Here is a 21,951-nt window from a genome sequence, read left to right as displayed (position 1 = left end):
AAAAGGGTCTGCAATGACACACTCTCAGGTATCTATGAAGGAGCAGAGTCTTCCCCAACCCTAATAGCGTCATTGCTTGGAGGAGGAAGGGAAAGGATCCCTTTCCCCCCTTTTGTATAGCTCCACCTCCCCGATTTTCATCTGTTTTAGTATCCTAAAGTTGTGTTTTGTTACGAAAAAAGTCCTATCTGTTTTCTGAGATCTGTCTTCAGGAAAACTTTTTTTGCGATTAGTGGTGTTTTCTAAGATTCTATCCAAGTCGGGACCAAAGACATACTGGCCATGGAACGGTAGGGAAATCAACTTGTTCTTGGACGTCATATCCCCCGACCAGGCTTTCAGCCAAAGGACTCTTCTAATTGTATTAGACAGGACCACCATACGGACAGATAGTTTTACATACTCCGCTGAGGCGTCTGCTAGGAAGTTAGTGGCCATCTTTAGTAGGGGAAGGCTGTCCAAGATCTGTTACCTCTAAGTTTTATTAACTAAATGTAACTCTAGGTGCTCCAGCCATACTTTTAAAGGTACGGGCCACACATGTCACAGCTACACCCGGTTTCAAAAGGGCTGCCGTGGTTTCCTATGTCTCCTTAAGAAGGCTCTCAGTCTTCCTGTCTATAGGGTCCTTCAACTGTGTGGCATCTTTAGAAAGGAAAGACCGTTCGTTTGGCGACCTTGGCCACAGGAGCATCGACTCTAGGAATGGACTCCCATACTGTGCACTCTGATTCGTCAAACGGATACCGCCTCTTAATATCCCGAGGAATGAAGGAACCGGTTTCAGGTTTATCCCATTCTGCTTTAATCAGCTTCTGTACGTTATCCGGCACCGGAAACACAGACCTCTGCCTTTCCCCCAGACCCCCATATATTTCCTCATGAACTGTTCTGAACCCTGGCAGGACAGGAAAAAACACTGGCGATGAGGGGAAGGGTTGGGGTTTTTAACCTCTGTGTTTTTTCCTGTCCTATCAGAGGAAGTCAGTCTCCGAGTGTGCGGTCATGGACACGACTGGGGAAATAGAATTATATATTGATAGCAAATAAGTACTGTACATCTATAGTATAATACTAACCTTATCAGTGTCAAAGCCAGACATGAATTCTTGCTCCACTGTTAAATTATCAAAAAATGCTTCTGAAGCTGAAGAGAAAGATATAGTATAATATACAGTAAAAGTCACTAGACAACATGCAGAATAAAAGGTGTTATTGGAGATGCTGAACATTGGCAGGTACAGTTTTCCTGCCAGTTTGGAAGTATTTTTGATGGATATATCCAGCTAGATTGGGGTTATTTAATACAAAGTGATTGGACACATCATACATCTATAAAAGCTGGGCATCAATGGGTACATTAAATAGGAACCTTTTTGAAATGGCCAGCATAAACTGCATATGTTCCCCTGCCAATCTGTGCTTAAAGGGGTTGTCCCACTTCATAAAATAGGTTTTATCTAATCTATTTACCCCCACACAACATATCTTCCTATCCATGTTATTATCCAAAAGCTACCTTTCATTCAAAAAATCATGTAAAGCGATTCCTTTGTTGTTTTCTGTATCCCATGGATACGGCCTCTTTCGTCCGGCCGCATCGCTGTGCCGCGCCTGCGCACAACGGCTGAACAAGTACTCGGGCCGCCTCTCCATTCCTACAAGTACGCGCACGCCCGCGCATGCGCAAATACAGCAGGCGGGTGCCGGAATCAAATAGCCGGCACCCGACCTCTATGACAGGGAGCGGGACCTTAGGGGTTAACTGCCGCTGATCGCAGCCCCCTATCATAGAGGTCGGGTGCCGGCTATTTCACTCCGGCACCCACCTCCTGCATTTGTATTAACATTGGTGGCGCAGTGCGCCCCCCCCCCCCCAGTATAATATACATTCAGTGCGGCCACCCCCCCCCCCCAGTATAATATACATTCAGTGCGGCCACCCCCCCCCCCCCAGTATAATATACATTCAGTGCGGCCACCCCCCCCCCAGTATAATATACATTCAGTGCGGACCCCCCCAGTATAATATACATTGGTGGCGCAGTGGGAAGTGCCAATGAGGGTTAAAAAAATAAATAAAAAATTAACTCACCTCCTCCAATTGTTCGCGCAGCTGCCGGTCTCCTGTTCTATCTTTAGGACCTGTGAAAGGACCTTTGGTGACGTCACTGAGCTAATCACATGGTCCATTACCATGGTGATGGATCATATGATGTACCATGTGATGACCACAGTGATGTCACCAAAGGTCCTTTCACAGGTCCTAAAGATAGAACAGGAGACCGGCAGCTGCGCGAACAATTGGAGGAGGTGAGTTAATTTTTTATTTATTTTTTTAACCCTCATTGGCACTTCCCACTGCGCCACCAATGTATATTATACTGGGGGTGGCCGCACTGAATGTATATTATACTGGGGGGGGGGTGGCCGCACTGAATGTATATTATACTGGGGGGGGTGGCCGCACTGAATGTATATTATACTGGGGGGGGGGGTGGCCGCACTGAATGTATATTATACTGGGGGGGGGGTGGCCGCACTGAATGTATATTATACTGGGGGGGGGGCGGCCGCACTGAATGTATATTATACTGGGGGGGGGGGGGCGCACTAAATGTATATTATACTGGGGGGGGGGGGCCGCACTCAATGTTTATTATACTGGGGGGGGGGCGGGACCTCACATACGGCTCCATGTGGATGACCTCATACACATGAACGAGCACGCAGGGTGAGTCATGAGGAGGCGTGGCCTTCACTCAACTGCCTGAGAACCAGGAAGTTATCAGGACATCTACTGCTGATAAGATTAAAAAAGCAAAGTGGGACAACCCCTTTAAAGGGAACTTGTCACCTCTACTAGGCTACCCTCTGAGCGTTTCTAAATGTTCATTGTGTTACCCTAAACATATAAATTACACTTTTAATTTCATTTGCAGACGAATTCAATAAGTATTATGCATTTTTGTACTTCCCGCCTTTTATGCAAAGTAACATAAGAGTCATATCTTACTTGTGTGACCAGAGAGGAGTCATATTTTCAAGCTCCGACTCATCTCAGGTTAATTTCCATATGTATCAAATCTGGTTTTTTTACACAATAAAAGCACACAGAGCTATGGGGACTGTATTGCGGATGTGCTAGCGGCCATCTAGCAACCCATGTCTATACCCAAAATCCCGGTGACAGGTTCCCTTTAATAGACTTCAGAGATTAAATCACTGGTGTGGGCGACTGGCTGCCGCAATCACGTGTTGAATACAACCATCATCGCTGAGATCTAGCACTATGAAACGGTCTGCATGGCAGCAGCAATTTATACTGTACTAGGCTTGCCAAATGTTGGAAATTCCCCTTAATGCCAATAAAGTTATCCAAAGTCCGTGTGTGGATTGGACAGATTTGTTCTATGTAAATAACGATACAAAACACCCTGCTTGACCATTTCGTAGCATTGTTGCTACAATCTACATGCCGTGCAACCTATTCCAACAGATGATAGGTCATCCGTTTCACAACACCGCACAACCGCCTTAATTAATATTGAACAATAAGGGATTACTACTATTATCTTACTAGTTATATCCTTTATGAGTTCAGCAATGGATGTGTGATTTGCTAACGATGCCCGTTCAGCTTGCATATGCGGCAGTTGTGAGACGAATTGCTTGATTTCACCCACCGTCTTGGCGTTGTGTCTCCCCTTCATTTGAAAAAAAATAAAATATAAAATACTGAATTTGTTTAATAGTAAGGCTACTGAAAATGTTGAGAAACTAAAAAGAGCAAATTAAATAACTTTTCTGATTAAACTGTATTTCTTTAAAGAAATCAATATAGGAACAGCAAATGATGCGAATTTATCATAGTGGTATAAATGTTCCATACATAAACTGATCCAAGCAACAAACACTTCCATGATTTCAGTATTTAAGAGGTTGAAAAAAAACACAACTGGCAATCACATGCAGAATGCTCAATGTTGGGCAAGTCCTGGCATGAGGTGGGTAATGATGCCTGGCTCTTTTCCGCAGGGCACCCAATCTCATTATCACCTTTTACAGACAAGTCTTTTGTTCAGGGTAAGTAGTTAAACTGGATAAGAGGAGATGGAGTTAACCTTGTCATCAAGTCACACAAAAAGACCAGCAAACCTAAAATAACCGAGACCAAGTTGTCTTACATGAAATTTGCAACATTCAAACACCTAAAAGCTGGCCGCACACTATAGACTGCACACAGCTAAATGAGCATACCGAGTTATTTGTCCCGACCCTCCAGCACACACCTGACCAACCCTTCTTCTCCCCCTTCCCCAAACATTTGCCATCAGGAGAGAGATGGGGCACACCCTTACACATTCGATGGTTGTCTGCTCCTGACTACTTTCACATGACTCTGGTCAGTCTGTGTGTCAGCTGCATATCATGGTTCAACTTTGGTACCCCGAGCCAAACTGTCAATATCTGATCATATCTGATCGTGGGTCTATTGTACAGTACTTACAGGATCATGTTCATATAATGCGTATAGCCACCTACAGACATAATGCCCAAGCTGAATGGATATCAGTGAAGACCCACTTTACATTTAAAGGGGTATTCCAGTTAGATTAAGTCATCCCCTATTAGTTTGGTGGGGGTCCTACCGCTGGTATCCCCACCGATCAGGAGAACGGGAGGCACAGTACCCGTGTGAGCCCGCTGAAATGAAAAGAGCAGCCGGCTGGGCAAGAGTGTGGCCATTCCATTAATTTCTATGGGAGTTCCGGAGATAGCAGAGCACTTAATCTAACCAAAATACCCCTTTAAGGCCAAGGTCTATTGTACTCTCCCCCTTCCCCTCCAACTAGCTCATAAACAATACCAGCATGTTACTGCAATAGAACAGGGAGATAAATGACTGCTAAAGTATTACACTGGAGCACCCAGTGTGAGCAGTGCACCAGTATCTTTCCCTAGTGCAGTATGCTCCAGAGTGATTAACAAGGCACTCCCCATGGAGATTTTACCAAGGGGTTTACTGCATGATCTGTACCTATTCAGACCTCGCGCCCCACTCCCCCCAATCTGTTATCTTTAATACTGTGTGAAGGAAGAAGGATATTACATGACACTGTCCCTGAGCTCACAGAATCAAGGAGTAGTGTTGGTCTGTTGGATCCACGTCAGAAGCTGCTGCACAGCCAGCTATGTAAAGCAACTGCACAGCCTCACCAGCAGCAAAACGGCAGGACATTTTTGAATGGAGACTATTTAAAATCTTACTTAATTTTGAATTCAGAAAGCAAATAAAAAAAAAAAAAAAAAAAAAAATTTATATTATATATATATATATATATATATATATATATATATATATATATATATATATATATATATATATATAATAATTTTTTTTTTTTTCAATAGGGATCATCTAACTGTGGCTAAAAGACAAACTGAACCACAGCCGTAATCCTAACCTAACTTCACAGAATATGGACATACAGTTTGTTGTTAGGCAAGACACCGGTCCTACTTTACCTCAAAAGCTGCAGATATAATTTTGGCCTTCTTACTTAGTACTGAGCCTACAGCGTTGAAGTTTTTGTCCCTGATCTCGGCATATAGCTCCTCAGCAGAGTTCAGCAGCAGTTTCTTCGGTTCTGTAGGGAGATCTTTCCCACTCTCCCCCTGTTTCTTGGGGGCAAATTTTTCTGGGGGAAGTTTCACATTGCCTGTTGTGATTACATAAAAGAGAGATTTGGACCATCTGCAATATACAGTCACCGGCTTAATGCTCTTCTGCTGGAATTACTACTGCTTAACTCCTAGATTATAATAGGATGGAAGCCTGATGTCTACAGTGTAACCTGCCCAAAAGTACCTATACACACTCACTATTTTGAATTCCATAGACTTCATCGATAAGTCCCTCATATGTGAGCTGGGTTGCTAGTGGTGTCAACAAGTCAACATTACGATCCAGCAACAAAAGTGTGTCAAACACTGGCGTTATCTGGTTGTTGCTTCCACCCAATTCTCGCTTCATCCTGATCATCATATTGGCGACATGCTAGAACATACAAAGAAGTTATGTAGATAACATTCAATGAAATAGTAACAGTAAAAATACAGCATACATTCCCTTCATCTAGTAGTTACCCGTTTGTTACTACAGGATAAGATGCCCAAGTGACTCACAGGTTGCTGCATTTATGGAGGACAGCTAGCTATAGTATATAATATGGCTACAATATCATTATTATTTCAGAAAACATTGGAGCAGGCAGCAGCTTAAAGGGGTTTTCCAGGATTTTACTACTGATGACCGATCCTCAGGATGGGTCATCAGTATCTGATCGGTGGGGGTCCGACACCCCATTCACTTTGATGGGGCTGAGCACAATATCAAACACAGTAGCTATACAATGTACTGTGCTGTGCTCGGTAAGCACAGATAAGGTAACGGCACTCACAGGAGCGCCGTGCCTTGTCAAACAGCTCATTGGCAGGGGTGCCGGGTGTCAGGCCCCCAATAATCAGATACTGATGACCTATCAGTAGTAAAATCTTGGAAAACCCCATTAAAGCACACATAGGTGCAGTCATGCAGAATGTGATTAACGAGAAAAAGTAAAGCCGTACACTGACAGCTGACTGCTAATTGACGGCCATTTTTTACAGGAGACTAGTGACTGACAGACATCTCTAACAATTATATCCGAATCCATCCAAACTATCGAATTATTTTGGTAATCAAGAGTCTATTCTGGCACCATCGGGTGGTAAACGCACAGAGAGGTCTCAAAGGCGCCGGGTTACTATTTTAAAGGCAATCATACAGACTAGAAATCCATTGGCACATCTAGACAATGTTGGTGAGATTTGCTGAGAATCTAATGTATATGTCTATGGCCGCCTTCCCCATATAAAAAGAAGAGAAACTACGCCTCACAGAAGTACAGACCCATGCAGGTTATGAACTTCTTACATGGCGGAAAGAATGTCAAACAGTCAAAGTATGGAACATACATGAAACCAGTCAGTATTCTACAATATCCTGATATCATTAGTGGTAATTCATACGTATTACTATCAGGGTACAGATATTTACCAAACGGAGTACTAAAAAAATTCAAAACCTTCGGGGAGAATACAGTTAAAAAGGTTCAGAGCTAAACCTTCTTCACCCAGGCAGCCCCTCTGAGATGAGCATTGGAGCATTTCATGCTCCGATGCTCTCCCTCGTCCTGCAATGAATGGCACAGGGCAAGGGCTTTTTCAGCAGATCCAGTGACGTACTGGGTTTCTGCTAGGCAGAGGCTCCCGCCTAGCAGTGTTCCTGGTGACGTCACAGGCACTAATGGTTGGGCTTTAGCGCTGCCTTAGCCTGTAAAACAGGCTAGGGAAGCGCTAAAGCCTGCCCATTAGTGCCGGTGACGTCACCGGGGATACTGCCAAGTGGACACTCAGCCTAATAGTGCAAGTTTGTAAACAAAAAAGCCCTAGCCCAGGGCAAGGGAGAGCATCGGAGCATGAGATACTCCGATGCTCATCTCAAAAGGCACTGTCTGGGTGAAGGGGTCATGTCTGGGTTCAACTCTGAACCTGGACAACCCCTTTAAAAAGGAGAGGAGCACCATGTGCCCCACAATTTCTGAAACAATTCTCTGTTTTTGAACACAACATTTTCATATGAGATCTAAAACACCTAACAAGCAAATCTCAGGAACTCATGGGACAGGCTGAGATGTAATTTCCAAACAAAGGCTAGTAACCTCCATCCAGAAGGAGTGCAGATAAGTACAGTCGAACAATAAGTGCCAGAAATTAGCTTCAGGTTCCAGACATCTATGACAATTAGAGTGAAAGGAGACCCATTTTTTTTTAAGTCGAGTAGGGAATAGATGGCTATGATGCTGAATATATAACTGGATTAGTCTATTAGTAGAGGGAGAGACATAAATGGAGATTCCATTGCTACCAACCAATCCTCTGCCAATAAAGGAAGGTATGTATTCTCTTCATTTAAGGTCTCTTTACACTAGCCAATTCAGCAGGCAATTGTCGGGAACGGGTTAATTACTTTTACCGGTAACTGGATTTTCCATTAGCCTCCCCAACGCACTGACAGGAGGGTATCCCCGCCCCCTGGACAGAAAACAACACTGGAGCTCCAGATTAAGAAGGTCTCCTCTCCTTACCTAAGCCAGTTAATAACCAAGGACATGGAAAATGATGCAACAAAAATTATTATTAATTCAACATAATACAATCCACCAAGGTAAATATACTTTTACCAAAAACAAACAAGGATGCCCAGTGCCGTTGGGGAGGCCAATGGAAAATCCAATTTCCGGTAAGAGTAGTTAACCCTTTTCCCCGGCGCCTCCCCAACGGCACTAACAGGAGGATTAATAGTTGAATTAACATATTTCAGGGATGGACTACTGTAGAAAGAATTCTACGCCCAAAGTCCTGATTATGGATCACATCCAACCTGTAGTGCTTAAAAAAGGTCATAGGATTATCCCAGGCAGACGCTTTGTAGATCTGTTCAATTGATATAGCGGCGTTTTCTGCCCAGGAGGCTTACATAGCCAGTCGAGTGGGCCATGAGTTCTGCTGGGGAAACAAGATTCTTGTTGCTATAACAAAGCAAGATAGCATCTCTTATCCACCAAGCGATCGTAAACGTCCTGGCTGCTAGACCCTTATTAGGACCCTGGAATTTGATAAAGAGGTGGTCCGACTGTCTGCTCTGCTTTGTTCTCGCCAGATAACATAGTAGGCAACATCTTACATCCAGATTGTGGAACTTCCTTTCTTGGTCCGTGGTAGGAGAATCACAGAAGGACGGCAGAACAACTTCCAGATTACAATAGAATTTTTAAACTACTTTTGGAAGGAATGCAGGGCAATGCTTAAGGATTATACGGTCATCTAAAATTTTAAGATACGGTGTACGACAAGAGAAGGCCTGGATCTCACCCACCCTTCTAGCAGTTATGGCTATAAGGAGGTCTTAAGGGATAAAAGCTTAATGGAGATACTATCAATAGGTTTGAAAAGGCGACTCCATAAAGACAAAGAATAAAATTTAAGTCCCATGTTGGAATGGTAGAGCATACGGTTGGTGAGATTCTGACTTCTCGACTTCTTGGTGAGATTCTGATTCTCAGAAATTCTCGACTAAAAGGTTGTTTTGCCAATTTTGCATCCAGAAAAATACTCTGCACTTTGAGGGTAGAGGGTTTGAGACCCTTGTTCAACCTCAACTATAGGAAATCCAAAATAATTGGTACATTTGGAAGGGAATTTTGACAGTTTTTGCTCTTCGTAAAGGCAAGAAAGGCCTTCCAGGTCCTAAGAAAAATCTTTGATGTCACGGCTTTTGAGTACAGTGGAGATTACAGGATCCGAGAGACCCTTTCCTTTTAAAGCTAGGCGTTCAATCTCCAAGCCGTCAATTTGAGTTGAGAGACTTTGGGCTGGTAAATCGGACCCTGAAATAAAAGATCTGGAAGTGCTGGGAGAGTCCAGTATTCCCCTCCTGATAGGTTGAGAAGCAGGGAAAACCAGGCTCTTCTTGGCCAATAAGGAGCGATAATAATTACCTGCGCCTGTTCTTCCGCCACTTTCATTAGGCTTCTCGGAGTTCAGCTGAAAGGGGGAAGGGGGCGTGTATGGCAGCCCCTTTGGCCATGGGCGAGATAGGGCATCTAGAATTTCTGCCTGATCCTGTGGGGGACAGAACAAAATCTCTACGCCTCTATTTGCTGTGATCAGGTGCAATACATCGGGACTTGGGGCCCAAACTCCTTCCTTTATTGTCTGCCTGCTTAAGAAATCGGCCACGAGATTCTTGCTTCCCTTTAAATGGACTGCTGATAAGGAAGTCAGATGTTTTTCTGCCCATAGAAAAACCCTCTTTGTGATTGCGGCTAGAAACTTGTTCCGAGTGCCCCCTTGTCTGTTTATGTATGCAACTGTGGTTGTGTTGTTGGATACGATTTTGACATGGCGAAGAGGCATCTTTGAATAGAGTGCTAGAAGAACCTCGAAAACTGCCAAAAGTTCCTTTTGATTTCACAAGGCAGTCGCCATGGAGTTGTTCCAAACTCCTTGAACCATCAGGTCTGCCGCATGACCACCCCAGTTACTGGCATCTGTAGTGACTACTAGCAGATTTTTGTGATGTTTTTCTTATTTTCTACCAGGATAGGGACTGTAATACTCTTGATGGAAGGCCTACCTTTCTTTCTAAGGCCCCTTTCACACGGGCGAGTATCCCGCGCAGGTGCAATGCGTCAAAATCGCATGCTCTATTTTGTGCGTTTTTCCCGTAACGCAGGCCCCATAGAAATGAATGGGGTTGCGTGAAAATCGCAAGCAAGTGCGGATGCAGTGCGATTTTCACGCACAGTTGCTAGGAGACGATTGGGATGGAGACCCGATTATTATTATTTTCCCTTATAACATGGTTATAAGGGAAAATAATAGCATTCTGAATACAGAATGCATAGTAAAATAGCGCTGGAGGGGTTAAAAAAAATTAAATAAAACTCTCCTTAATCCACTTGCTCACGCAGCCCGGCATCTCTCCTGTCTCTTTCTTTGCTGATTGCAGGACCTGTGGTGACGTCACTCCGGTCATCACATGATCCATCACATGATCTTTTACCATGGTGATGGATCATGTGATGACCGGAGTGATGTCACCACAGGTCCTGCAATCAGCAATCACTCCGGTCATCACATGATCCATCACCATGGTAAAAGATCATGTGATGGATCATGTGATGACCGGAGTGACGTCACCACAGGTCCTGCAATCAGCAAAGAAAGACAGGAGAGATGCCGGGCTGCGTGAGCAAGTGGATTAAGGAGAGTTTTATTTAATTTTTTTTAACCCCTCCAGCGCTATTTTACTATGCATTCTGTATTCAGAATGCTATTATTTTCCCTTATAACACACACACACATATATATATATTTTCATTCTACACAGTGGAGAAGGAAACTATGGAGGGCTATTTTCTCTGCAGGGGAGGAAAGAGTTAACAAGAGCATATTGAAAAAGCATCCTGGGAGATTCAGATGTTTGACTGTTTCATGTGAGGTGCTGTCCAACACAGAAAGGGAAGAAAGTCCTCCAGACAAGCGATTTAAAAAAATATATATATGATAAACCCCTTTAAGATTTAACTTTACCCAAATAGTAAGCAAATAACTTACTTATATATGAACATGCCATCCACACTTACCCTCGCACATTCTCCTTTCCCACAAATCTGAGGAATGGTCCCATACAAGGCCTGCAAAGTGGTGAGTCCTTTAGCTACATGATAAAGTGTTGTCTGATCATTCTCCAGGTAGCATTCCTGTTGGAAAGCAGCAAAACAGCATTTAATTAATGCATTTTAAAATACCAAGGTCTGAGTATAATGGGAACAACAATCAGAACTGCAGCTTAATTCATACCGATTTAGTGATCCAGCCCTTCGCATTGCAAATGTAGTCAGAAAGGCAAATATTCAACCAGCCATTCAAAAAGGGCTTTAAGTCTGGGAGATTAGTGATCCTTCAACCAGACCGCAATAATGGTCAACTTCAAATCATCCGTGCCTTGCTGACCACCGCCTTACTCTATTATATAATGGCTGGTGTGGACTAAGTGATACTAGTTCATATAAGACAACTGTCATTGGTCCCTGTTTAATCATGTCAGCCAAGACTTCACATTCATCTTCCTCAGCAGAGCCAGACTGTACCTTAAAAGCATTTTCAGATTCCATGGACAACAGGTCACCATCAAAAGGGATCAGATTTAGGCGGTATTCCTCACGATGATGAAAAGAGCCAAGAACACCCAGTTCCTTAAGTCTCTGCTCACACAGCAGGCTACGACGAGGCACAAATAAAATGTGGAAATCCCGTTGAGTAAAGCGACCTTTATCTTCTCTATTAAAGAAAGAAAAAAAGAAAAAATACATGAGTTCACTAACCAGAATATTAAAATGACTAATTTTTCAAAAATATCAGCACTATGTTATGTAAAGAAACTGAACTGTTTAAGGGAATCCATCAGGTCCCACAAGCCCTAGTAAGTGAAGTGCGACATGAATGGTGCTGCTGCCACTGAGCTTGGATCACTAATTTGTATTCCCATACTCAAACACGTTTTCCCTGCTGTGCGCCCGCAAACTGACTTTGGACTCCTCTCGATTATATACATGGGCTCATGAGTCCTCTCAAATGTATCCCAGAGCCATTTTGCAGGTGCACAGCGGGGGACTGTGGGCGAGTATAGACATACAAACTAGTGTAGTAGTCAGTAGCAGCAGTACTATTCGTGTAGTACTGTACTAAATAGGGCTTGTGGGACTTCACAGATTCCCTTAACAGGAGAATTGAAGAAATAACTTCTGCAACTATATCAACCTTCCCTCTTTCTTATTATAACCGTCCTGAAGCACATGGAGGGAGGAAGGGAGGGGGAGATAAACTCACCGCTGTCCTGGATGCTCATAGGTTAACGGACCTTTCATTAGGTCATCGCCATGTGACTAGTAACATTCACCTGTGACCGATATTATGGCGATGACATCACCACGGGTCCTTTATCCTTCAGCATCCAGGAGGATCTTGCTGCAGGGGAATTTTCTTGCAGTTTTTACAGGCATCTGCTCCATGCTGTATGCCTGTATTAACGTGAGGCACATGGTCTTATTACTTTAGTACCTCCATGTGCTTCACATTAATAGTAACAGTGACCCCATAGTCTACCTCATAACGGGCAACATAAGGGTTAATGATGGCATCACTTACTATTACATATGAGACACATGGAGGTTCAAAATGAATAACACCATTTGCCTCACATTAATAGTAACCCCATCCATAACCTCCTCACATAATGGGCAACATGGGGTTAGTGTAAGGTACATGATGGGGTTATTCACTATTAATGCGAGACACAGAGGTCCAAATTGATAAAACCATGGGCCTCACATTAACAGTAAGTAATCTCAACATGTACCTCACATTAACCCCATATTGGCCATTATGTGAGGAGTAGTTGACGGGGTATTATTACTTTAGTTAATGACCCCACCAAGGACCTCCTCACATAATGAGCAAATCGATACTTCACAAAAAACAAACAAAAAAAAAAAAAACACATTGACCCCATGTTGGCCAATGTGTGGACATTTTGCTTTTGTTTTGTTTTTTGCTTGGTATCAAATATCGCAATACTTTTTCTGCAAATCAACATTCTGGTATAGTGACAACTCTATTGCCCCAAGCCTTTTACAATCCCCCCAAAAAAAGAAGTAATCCAGAAGAAATGAACATGTATGATACTGCTAGAAATACTACATGGAGGCTGAAAACACCATGGGCAGGTTCTTCTACCATTCATGAAGCAATGAGTGTAAATGTAAAATGTTGAGCTCTATTTAATGTAAGATGATAACCAATAGTCATGATCTTCTTGGAACTCTGTGCCTGTGGACTGTCTTTGGATTCAAAAGACAATGAGGGTCCTCAGGCTTTAACTCCACCAACACCCGGATTCTAGAACAAGTGCAACTATTTGCTTTTGGAAAGAACAACACTATTAGATGTGAGTCTTTTTAAAGCGGTCGTCCTGTATAAGGCTAGGGCTACACAATGACATTTGTCGCAGTAAGGTCACGCACATTTCTTTTTTTTAATGATAGTCTATCGTGTTGCACTATGACATGCTGCAAGACGACAGTTGCCGAAAAATCAATCCAAGTTGGATTTTTGTGCAACTGTCATGTCGCAGTATGTCGCATGTCAAAGTGCGACACCATAGACGATTATTAAAAAATATGTTGCGTGACATTACTGTGACACACGTCACAGTGTAGTTGTACCCTTTTATCACGCAACTTATTGTCGCGTTTTTTTCTAACTTTCTAACAGTGTGGCCTGCCACTCTTGATTTATTATACCAAACCACCTATTCAAGTTTTTTTCTGTTTACTTCTGTCATTAATTTCGTTAAAACCTGGGAAGTGTTTATTTCTACAGATTACGGTCTTGACTTTTATCACAGATATATTAAAACCTGAAAGTAACATTTAAAACTACAGGTGGCCATACACCTCACAAAGCTGTCGGCCATTCATGTAATCTGTATTACATGAGTTCCCAATATAGTTTGATTTAGACCTAAAATAAGGAATAGAATCATGTGTGCATCTACAGAAGCACCAAAACGGAGTCTTCAGAATGCACTCTCATTTCATTTAATAAAGAATGGTGTAATTAGCAATTTTGTAAATCACTTCATTTAAAAAATATGCCTGCATCCACCTGAAAAAGAAGCTGTAAAGTCATGGCCACTAGGGGTCCCACTTCCACCTAATTTGCAGTCTACTGCCTGTTGTCAGGCAAGATCTGTCCCTGGAAACAAAGACTCAGGAGCCGGCTGAGAGGAAGAGGGCGCGTGTCAGAGCTAGCTGAGATTGGGAGACTGATAAAACAACTGCTTCTACATTGCTTCTGAATTCACAGGAGTTTCCTGCTTTTCTGTAAGTGTGATTATCCCTCCTTATCTGTTCTGTGAGCGCCAGAGCTGGAAAAAAAACATAACAGGAAGTAAGGGAAAGGACTTCACAGCAGGACAGTGCTGGCAGATTTCCCAGGTATACTCCCCCTGCTTCTGAGTGAAATGCATTTAGCTGTGCAGCTGAAACAGGGAAAAATATGGATGAAAAAACTCAGACACCAGTTCCTTCACATTGTACAAAGAAGCGCAGCCATTATGCAAACTTTTTATTTTTTGGGGAAAACTCAGGTACGCTTTAAAGTCTATGGACACCATTGGGGACATATATTTTTTCGGAAATCCATGCATTTGTCTAAAAATCATCTTTGCAATTGGGTTTCATTAAAAATTTCCAACCGATTGTCTTCTGCAGCCTGTGTGTATTCTCACAAATTGCAGGCTGCCATAAAATAGGTCAGACAACCTCTCTGATGGCTTGGTTTGTAGCCCCTTTCGGCTCTACTAAAGTTTTATAAAGCCGACATCTACTTTGATATCAGTTTATTTTATTTGTCTGCAAAGATGTCAGCTTACAGTATTCATGAGATCAGAGATAGGGGCTACAGACCGTCAGAGAGCCTGTCTGATAGATTTCACTGTGAGCAACATTCTGCAGCTTGCCATGTTCTTTGATACATAAATGCTGCAGAAGACAAATAGTTAAGCATTTTTTATAAATCCCAATGACAAATATGTTTTGCCCAAAATCCATGTATTTCAGTAATAAAATGCCCATGGCCTTTAAAACAGTTCAAGCTACAGGAGTTTTAAATGTGGCTAGGTAGCAATCTGTAGATTAAGTGGCATATTCTCCAGATTGATTCTAATGGAAGATGCGTCAGACATATAGCCAGGACTACAGGACCCCACTTCCCCATCTACTCACACACTTTACATAAGCAAAACAACACATAGAAGATCAAGAATAAAAAATACCTCCGAATGTTCTCAGCAATTATGTCCATTAGTTCCAGCTTGGGTCTGACAAAAAATATGATGTTTTTAACATCAGATGATGGTAACGGGCCCCCCTTAAGCGTGAACATTTTTTCCACTTCATGTTCCTAAAAAACAAACGTGACAGTCAAGTTTTAACAAACCGGTACAAAAATAGGATTAGGATTTGGGCTGCAACTACAAATGAACTATACCTTTAAGAGCGAATACTGGGCAATTAATCCAAAGGGGCCCGTCAGATACTCATCCCATACAATAGCCTGCACAGAACGAAAAAAATAATTAGTCCAATAGTACACTCATTATAAATCTATTTAAATGCGTATTATGAGTAATGTTGTTGGAGTATTTTAAGTGCAATCATTTTGCAAACTTAAAGGGGTTGTATCATTTTAGGCTACATTACCATCTGTGCTATTACAAAAGTGCTGGATTCGCCATGTAACTGACACGGACTATTATGGGACCAGTTTGATTTCCATTCTGGAGAACTTAGCAGAGAAAAAAAAAAAAGAAGTCCTACATGTGGGACGTTTTTCTCTTTTATTTCTGTGACGGAAGTCCCTAACTGAGCCTAAGACGCAGATGCAAAAGAAGCCTTAGGGCTGTTTCACACGAGCGGATGCCGTGCGTGACATCCGCTCTGTGAATAACAGCCAAGACCCGATGCAGACTGCAGAGGCACAGAGCAGTAACATGACTGATGATGCTTCGTGCCTCTCTGTGACCTCTTTACATCGAAATCACGGTGACAACTTTATCTCACTGTAATTTCGTAGTAAAGAGTTCACAGAGAGGCACGGAGCATTATCAGTCATGTTACTGCTCCGTGCCTCTGCAGTCTGCATCGGGTCTTGGCTGTCATTCACGGAGCGGATGTCACGCACGGCATCCACTCGTGTGAAACAGCCCTTAGACATTAGTGGCATATAAGTAGGATATGCCACCAATGTCAGTCCAAGAGGTTGGACACTCACCTATCTCAAGACCCCAGAAGTGAGAGGAGAGCAGCCATGCATGTGCAACCACCCGAACGCTGGCTCAGCTTTCTCCGGCAGTCCCACAAAAGTGAATGGAGCGGTGGCAGCGCTTATGCAGTCTACGCTCCATTCATTTCTATATAGCCAAGCGGTCGGCTATTTTCTGAACTACCATAGAAATTAATGGAGAGCATTCAGTCAAAGCGCTGTATGCTCTCCTTCACTTTTTGGAGCCTGTTCTGAAGATAGAGGTGAGACCCACACCTATCTGAGTTTGATAGCATATCCTAGAGACATAAAAGCTTAAGATGATACCACCCCTTTAAAAGGGGATGTCCATGCTCTAGATCAGTGTTTCCCAACCAGTGTGCCTCCAGCTGTTGCAAAACTAAAACTCCCATCATGCCTGCACAGCCAAAGGATGTCCAGGCATGCTGGGAGTTGTAGTTTTGCAACAGCTGGAGGCACACTGGTTGGGAAACACTGCTCTAGATATTGATGGCCTATTCCTAGGATAGGTCATCAATATCAGATCCATGGTAGTCCAACACCCAACTAAATGGAGGTCCTCAGCAGCCTCTGGCACCAGAAATAACAATGGATGGAGCCGGAATAAAAAAAATAAAAAAAAATAAAAAAAAATAAAAAATACATCCACGATATAGTGGCTATGCCGGGTTCCTGCAGCTCAGCTCCAATGAAGCAGACTGTTCTATCAAATGACAGTTGAGCTGCAGAAACTCGATGTGGCCCCATACACTGGATGATAGTTGAGCTGCAGAAACCCAACACACGTAGCTTTCTGCTTCCGTCTCCGTCCACCGTGATATTTCTGGTACCAGTAGCTGCTAAGAACAGTTAATTGGTGGGGGTGCTGGCCAGTTGTCAGACCTAACCAATGATATTGATGAACTATCCTGAAGACATATCATCAATATCTAGAGCCTGGAGAACTCTGTTAAAGGGCAATTTCGGCAAGGGATTGTCCATTGGGGGAAAGGGCCCAAAGCCAATGTTTATTGGGACTCTGCTGATCCCCAGTTATTGGCTCAACACAGGAAAAGCCTGAAGATGCCTACGCAGCCAAATCATTGCCACAGCAGTGACCCACTTCAGCCATTGACTGGCTGATCAGGCAAATCCTGAGGGACATAGTAAGCACAGGAACAATTGCAACAGGGAACTGGTGAGGGTGACTATCCATTCTTTTATTTTTTTTAAACCCATCTTTAAACTTTCTAAATAATTTTTCCCGTACAACCCCTTCATTTTGGGAACCACTATAGGGTCTCTAATATGACAAAAGATGATTTTGTGTTAAATCTCAGTGTTTCATCCTTGAAAATATACACAGCATTTAACACTTTTGCTTCCAAGACAATTCTCTCACTTTCGACAAACACAAATAAAACCTAAAATTATAAAAGAAAAATCGTATTGCTCCCACCATCATACCCATATATTTTAAGCAACTAAACACCTGGCACGTTATAAAAATGCCAAACACTTTATACACAAGGGCACCTCTGTGCAATTTTGCATCAAAAAAAAAAAAAAAGTCTACATACACATCATCACTAGACCTGAACAGACCCAAAATACCCAACATGTGAGTTACAGTGTTTACAAATGGTCTGATTAGGCACAAGAGATGATTGTATTTTCAAATGCAAAATCATCAGTGAACACAAATGTTCTCCAACTGGTAAAGGGCGCAATAACATGAAGTGGGGGGAGGGGGTCACTGGAGGCTGCAAAGGAGGGGAGGGGATTGGCTGTATCCACAGGATATGCCATAAATGTCTGATAGGTGCGAGTCCCAGAGATGGGACCCACAACTATGTAGAGAATGGAGGTCTCCTGACCCTTGTCTCACAACGGCTGGGAATAAAGAGGTGGCACTGCCTGTATGACTCACCATTCACTTCTATGGTACTTCTGAAAAGAACAAAATTGCAAAATATAACATAGTTCTGTGACGTCACACTGCGCTCAATACTAGCAAATTAAACTTAAAGCATTGCCACCGGCCGGAGCAAGCACGCTCTGTAGTAAGAGCATAGGGCTCTTCATCCCACTCTCATATACACCTACTTATATAGCAAGAGGTTTGGCACGTGCAACAGAAAGACTGAGATTGAAGCAGGTATGCAGATACAGATTTGAAATAGTGCTCATATTTGTTTATGGCGTTGTAAAAAGAGTGGGGAATATTATCGCGCGGAACCACATCAGTTATATCAGTTTGTGTTCTTGTGGCGATACTACTGCGGTACCACAGTGTGAGTGACAGAATTTAGAGGATTAAGCGCTAGTGTGAAACAGTGTTTCAGTATAGTATCATATTTATTACAGACATCCTTGGCAGTAAAAGGGTTAAAGGGAACTCATCACCTGATTTGGGGCCATTAAACTACCAGAATGCAATTCCAAAGCTGAGGTTTACAGTCCCAATCCTGCATAGTATAGTAAGGTTACAACTACACAATGCAGGTCTGCATTGTTAATGGCCGCACAGTATCGTGGGGGGCTGCGCAGCCACTGACGTGTGCAGGAATGGCAAGTGAATGCTAAGCCGCTGCATATTTACATCAGAGGAATCCATGAAATAAAATCAGAGGCTAACAGTCAATTTTCCGCTGCGGATTTGCAGCCTGAGGCGCTGCAGATTCACAAACAAATTTACCTACATTCAATGAGGCTAATGTGCATGAACCCACAGCAAGACTTGAAATGCAAATTGGATGTGCTTCATAACTGTGAAGGAACAGTTTTTTTGGGGGGGGGGCGGGGGGGGGCTGGCTTAATGTCTTTCTCAGCCATATCATTCCCTGTTTCACTTGCACAGCTAAATGCATTTCTCTCACAAGCAGGGAGTGTCTCCCTTCTGTGCAATCTGCCAGTGCTGTATTTAGTGACCTCACTTCCCACTATGTTTGTTTTCTTCTAGGGGACTCAGAAAGCTGATAAGGAGGGAGAGATCAGACTTGGACACACGGGAGCTTCTCTGTTCTGCAGACACAGGCTCTGGATCTCAGCTAGCTCTGACACGTCCCCACTTCCTCTCTGCTGTCTCCTGTGTGTCAATTACTAGAGATGGCTCTTGCCTGACAACAAGCAGTGGACAGCAAATTAGGCAGAAGACAGACCCCTAGCGGCCATAATTTTACAGCTTTTGTGCAGGTAAATACAGGCAGATTTTTTAAATGAAGCGATTTAGAAATTTGCTAATTGCACCAATCTCTCTTAAATTAAAATTGTGTGAAAGTACAGTGACTCTGAGGCAGTGAAATCCCACACCGCACAGACTTTACATTGAAATCACTGGAGCACAGTTTTTAGGCGGGTGAAGTCCGTCCTGAAAACTGCATGAAAGTTCCACGGTGTAAACATGCCCAAACTGAATCACTTCTTAGGCTTCCTGCACACGACCGTAGGTGTCCCGTTGCCGTATTGCAGACCGCGTGAGCGGATCCGCAATACACGGGCACTCCGCATCACGGATGCGGACCCATTGACTTGAATGGGTCTGCAAATCCGGAGATGCGGAACGGAAGCACGAAACGGAACGCTACGATCAGGTATAATGGAAAGATCTGCACCTGTTGTGTATTTGACCAGCACCTGGTTTTGGTTCACAATAAGGCTACTTTCACACTAGCGTTCGGGCGGATCCGCTCATAATAATGCAGACGGAGGCTCCGTTCAGAACGGATCCGTCTGCATTATATTAGCTAAAAAAAGCTAAGTGTGAAAATAGCCTCGGACGGATCCGTCCAGACTTTCAATGTAAAGTCAATGGGGGACGGATCCGCTTGAAGATTGAGCCACATTGTGGCATCTTCAAACGGATCCGTCCCCATTGACTTACATTGTAAGTCTGGACGGATCCGCACGGATCCGCACGGCCAGGCGGACACCCGAACGCGGCAAGCAGCGTTCAGCTGTCCGCCTGTCCGTGCGGAGGCGAGCGGAGCGGAGGCTGAACGCCGCCAGACTGATGCAGTCTGAGCGGATCCGCTCCATTCAGACTGCATCAGGGCTGGACGGCTGCGTTCGGGTCCGCTCGTGAGCCCCTTCAAACAGAGCTCACGAGCGGACCAGCGAACGCTAGTGTGAAAGGAGCCTAAGGCCCCATTCACACGTCCGTAGCGTGTTTTGCAGATCCGCAAAACACGGATAGCGGCAATACGCGTTCTGCATTTTGCGGACCGCACATTGCCAGAACTAATAGAATATGCCTATTCTTGTCAGCAATTGCAAACAAGAATAGGACATGTTCTATTTTTTTTTTTTCGGGAACGGAAATGAGAACCCAGAAGTGCGGGTGAATGAACGGGTCCGCAATTCCGTTCCGAAATTGCGGACGTGTGAATGGGAACACGGGAAGTGTGAACTAGAGTTATCAATGACTGGTCCAAAAAATATTACGACATGTAAATGAGATTTGTCATGAATGTGCGATTAGTAGAGGTCTCAATGCTGGGGCCCCACGGTTACCAATGGAGAGGTCACGAGGTTCATGTGCTGAGGTCAGGCTAGAATGACACCCAGCAGTTTTCTAGTCAAACACAAAAGTAGATATTAAAGGAACGACACCGATCAATCTTTCCTTTAACTTTTTTCTTTTTGGATCCACTTCTGTGATTAGCTCAACCGCCCCCTTTAAGGGCTGCTCCAGAAATAGAAGAAAACATTATGAGGAGCCGCAGACCATCTGACAAGCAGCAGAGGATGTGAGGCCAGTTCTATGCTATTACTGCTCTGGATCTATAGGCAGAGACTGAAGGAAGCGAGAGAGAACAGAACAGGGAAAAAAGAGGCTCTATGGCTACATCCATCAGACACACGCACGGTCCGCACCTTACTCCCCGCACATTTATCCAGGAACTCCCGCAGCTCAATGCGCATCGCCTCCCTCAAAACGTTTAGATTCACCCGGCCGCAGGAAAGATGAGCCGCCATCTTGAGACTCCTGGTGACAGCCGGATTCATGTGACAGAGCGTGTGTGTCACGTGATAGGAAAGAACGAGCCCCGCCGAGGTCCAGGCCGCACTAGCGGATCGCCGAGCGCTTTTCTTACAGTGTCCCGACCTCGATCTGCAACCAATTGGTTTAGAGGGGGTCATGTGACCGGTGGCACGTGGCAAGGCAAATAAATGACTGAGGCTAGGGGAGAATAGTAGGGGCCGCTGTTATGTGGATGTTATTTAGATGTGAGCTCTGTGTAGCTATTGGACAGCGCTACAGCCAGGGAGAAACCTCCTCCCTGGTTTACTGATAGTAGCAATTACCATACAGCGCGGGAGAAGGTAACGGGGCCACAGGGGCCAACGCTCTACACATGTCTAGATAGTTATCTTAAAATGTTCGGACCCATGAAAGGTCCTCTTTAAGGACTATAGTTGTATCTGGCAGCAATATATATTTTGAGTGCAACC

General features: G+C 43.7%; 1 protein-coding gene across 1 annotated transcript in view; it reads right to left on the bottom strand.

The window, feature by feature from the left end:
- VPS33A (VPS33A core subunit of CORVET and HOPS complexes) overlaps positions 1 to 21,523 on the bottom strand; it is a 30,814-nt gene extending 9,291 nt beyond the window's left edge. The window contains exons 1-9 of the mRNA XM_044275729.1: positions 21,373 to 21,523; positions 15,724 to 15,789; positions 15,509 to 15,636; positions 11,763 to 11,952; positions 11,256 to 11,372; positions 5,887 to 6,061; positions 5,530 to 5,723; positions 3,581 to 3,707; positions 1,080 to 1,147 (exon numbers count right to left, since the gene is read on the bottom strand). Coding sequence (XP_044131664.1) covers positions 1,080 to 1,147; positions 3,581 to 3,707; positions 5,530 to 5,723; positions 5,887 to 6,061; positions 11,256 to 11,372; positions 11,763 to 11,952; positions 15,509 to 15,636; positions 15,724 to 15,789; positions 21,373 to 21,504 — 1,197 coding nt within the window. The 5' untranslated portion in view covers positions 21,505 to 21,523. The remainder of the gene's footprint in view (positions 1 to 1,079; positions 1,148 to 3,580; positions 3,708 to 5,529; positions 5,724 to 5,886; positions 6,062 to 11,255; positions 11,373 to 11,762; positions 11,953 to 15,508; positions 15,637 to 15,723; positions 15,790 to 21,372) is intronic.
- Positions 21,524 to 21,951: the final 428 nt, after the last annotated feature.

The sequence above is a fragment of the Bufo gargarizans genome, chromosome 1 (genome assembly GCF_014858855.1).
Source record: "Bufo gargarizans isolate SCDJY-AF-19 chromosome 1, ASM1485885v1, whole genome shotgun sequence".
In the NCBI taxonomy this organism is placed as follows: Eukaryota; Metazoa; Chordata; class Amphibia; order Anura; family Bufonidae; genus Bufo; species Bufo gargarizans.
Note: the sequence above shows the minus strand (reverse complement) of the source record. Positions and strands in the feature narration are given on the sequence as shown.